The sequence below is a fragment of the Colobus angolensis genome, unplaced genomic scaffold, assembly GCF_000951035.1.
Source record: "Colobus angolensis palliatus isolate OR3802 unplaced genomic scaffold, Cang.pa_1.0 Scaffold382, whole genome shotgun sequence".
In the NCBI taxonomy this organism is placed as follows: domain Eukaryota; kingdom Metazoa; phylum Chordata; class Mammalia; order Primates; family Cercopithecidae; genus Colobus; species Colobus angolensis.
Window position 1 is genome coordinate 444,198 of NW_012117177.1, and position 2,949 is coordinate 447,146.

General features: G+C 46.6%; 1 protein-coding gene across 1 annotated transcript in view; it reads right to left on the minus strand.

The window, feature by feature from the left end:
* Window positions 1–369: 369 nt before the first annotated feature.
* TCEAL5 (transcription elongation factor A (SII)-like 5) overlaps window positions 370–2,949 on the minus strand; it is a 3,192-nt gene continuing 612 nt past the window's right edge. The window contains exons 2-3 of the mRNA XM_011954416.1: window positions 1,953–2,020; window positions 370–1,269 (exon numbers count right to left, since the gene is read on the minus strand). Coding sequence (XP_011809806.1) covers window positions 622–1,242 — 621 coding nt within the window. The 5' untranslated portion in view covers window positions 1,243–1,269; window positions 1,953–2,020 and the 3' untranslated portion in view covers window positions 370–621. The remainder of the gene's footprint in view (window positions 1,270–1,952; window positions 2,021–2,949) is intronic.

Genomic DNA, 2,949 nt, shown 5'->3' on the forward strand with positions numbered 1-2,949 from the left:
AGTAACTGCCAGGTTGATTCCTCCAACTTCAAGTCCCAGGGGTAATGTGAGTTTTATCTACCATTTTGTGTTCCAACAACAAGAATTGTAAGTGTCTCCACTGCCTTCATATGATCAATGAATAGTTCTTTTGATTGCTTAGTATTTACTGTTTTCCTATTTTGTTTACCTTTTATTACTTCAAAACAAAAATAGCCTGTGTTTTTTAGATTAGAAAAAAAGTACATATGAGAGAAAGAATAATTTTCAGTCCCACCACACAAAGAAAATCATTATTTCTCTTTGGTCTACTCAATTGCATAGTGTCCCCCATGTATGGATGTATTATGTAAACATTTTATTTTTTCAGAAATGGACTGATACTGTATACATGGTTCTGAAAACTCTTTTTTATTGTTATTTTACAATGTACCATGAACATTTATTCCATGCACATGGGTGAAAATCCTCTACTAAAAGACAGAGCACTGTAGGTAGGTCAAAAGTCTGCTGGTAACAAGAGTGACACCTAAAGGAAAGTATCAGCTTAAGGTTAAAGCACATAGCCCGGCAAATGCCTGCCAGGAAAAGCAGGACTGGCAATATTCCCATCAGAGAAATCAGAATTAAAGGCCAAAGACATTAAACATATGGGACATCTTCTAAGTCTTTCTGGCCCCTACCTCCACCCCTCACTCCCCTTACACCCCGTTGGCCCCTTGGGGCGAATGGATCCTGTACATCTCTTTGCATCCAATGAAAACCACCCATTTTCTGCTTTTTCCTTAGCTCCTCCTGAGCCCTTGACACATCTCCACATTCTCTCATCATCTCCTCACTGCTCAGATGCCTTTCTTGTAAGTCCTCCTGAGAGTCCCTGGGGGAATCGTCCGTCCCCCTGTCTGTTTTTCTTTTTGCTTTCCGGGGCACATAATCTTCAGCCGGGCGCTTTTCGGCGGCCCGCGACTGGCTCTCTGGCTTTGCCTGGGAGGCTGGCTTATCCTCACTTTGTGGCTTGCCCTCACCTTCGGACTTGCCCTGCTTTTCCTGGCTTCCCTCATCTTCCGGTTGTCCCTCATCACCTGGCTCTCCCTCATCCTCTCCCTTTCCCTCACATTCTGTCTTCCCCTCCATGTCCGGCTTTTCTTCCTCGTCTGACTTTGCTTCATCTTCTGTACTTCCTTCATCTTCTGGCTTTCCCTCACTTTCTAGGTTTCTTTCATTCTCTGGCTTTCCTTCATTTTCTTTGTAGAGCTTTTCCATGTTGAGATGTTCCCTTCTTTGCCTTTCCTAGGAGAAAAAAAGAAGACACAGGACACTAGGGCTTTGGGAGTTGAACACAGGTCCTGATAGTACTTGCCTTTCTTAACTTAAGGTTTTCCTGACCCTATCCCATCTTCCAGGTACATTCCCACCCTTACATTCCTTCCTTTCCTTTTCACTTTACAAATGTTCACACGAGCCAGTCTTACAGAAACTTCCACAGGTGCTTCTCCCTACATTTAAAGAGGATGTCCTGAGAAATGCATAGGAGCATATTGGCCCTTAAACTTTGCTCTGGCCTTGGCTATGCCTACCCATACCAATTTTAACTGAGTAGTTCCAATTTACACTGATCTGCAGAAATCCTGGGCAGTTTTCTTCTTTTTCCCCTTACAAGCAGTTGTAAGACTTATAAAACTGCAGACAGAACAGAACCATAGCCAGTTCTCAGATTTCAGGGCTACTCTTATATCCTCAAGGGGCATCACAGATGCTACATCTCCATTCTCTTACTTTCTTATTCTCCCCTCTATCCTCACCAGCCATAGATCACCATATTCCCTAAGGGTCTTGACAGCAGTCATGTATCCCGAAACTGCAAGAGGGAGGCTTGGAGGAGGGGTGGCAGGCAGTGGCCTCCCCAGCTTCTGTTCTGGCTTAAGTCACTCCTACTCCCAAGGGTCCTGGTGCAGTAACCCTCTCCCACTGACCTGCACTGATACTGCAGGTCTTTCCTTTTCTTGCCTGGGTTAGTGTCCACAACCACAGACCTGAAGACCTGCAGAAAGACAAGAAACAGGTGGGTGAATGAGAAATTGAGAAAGTGAATGACTGGTAACTTGGACACTGGTTCTTTGGGACCTTATTTGCCAAAACTTTCCCAGCTCCTATCACCTCCTTGCCCTTTCCCTTGCCTTCTCTGATTCCCCTTCCGCAGCTCCTTCTTAAGAGCCTCCATTGTTCTACTTCTGGGAAACAGGCGAGAAAGATTATTTCCAAAGCGTTTCTATGTTTCTGAATCTTCCTCCCAAATTTTTATCTCACTTTTCTGGCACGAAAATGAGTGGGGTTAGAGACAAGGATGTTCTGAAGACAGAGTGTTCTGCTTCACTCCGATCTCTACATTCCAAATCCCTCACCTCAGGGTAGCCAAATAGCAGAGCCCACCACTTCTCTGAAAATGGTGGTGACAGAGACGGGGGCCAGGCAGAAATGTCCAAAACACCCCTGCCACCTCCTTCCTCCCCACATACACAGAAAGCCCACATTTTTCTGCAATGCAAGAGACAAATTATTTCCAAACCCGGTAACATTTTTGGTCTTGCTGCTACCTCATCTCAATCCTCCTAGTTCAGAAGCCACTCCTCCTGGATAGGGAGCTGATCCCCAGATCAAACCTCTGTCTCCCTTTTTCTACAGCATCTCCTTCCCCTGACCCCCTTAGCCCACCATTTCCGTCTCCAAAATGGAAGGAGGATGGAGAAAAGACACCGGGAACTCAGGCCTGGACCCGTTGCAGGGTCCGCCCTCCGCAGCCTGGGGTCACTGACTGCGCCCGCCTCCCGCTGCCTTGCAGGGATCAGGCTGTTTTCTCGCCGTTTCATCGCTGTTCTCTTCCCTGGTCCTCCTCCTCCTCCATCAGACATCGCCGGTCGCCCGCTTCCTAGGAGTTCCCAACTGGTACCCAATTCTCAACCCTTGACCTCT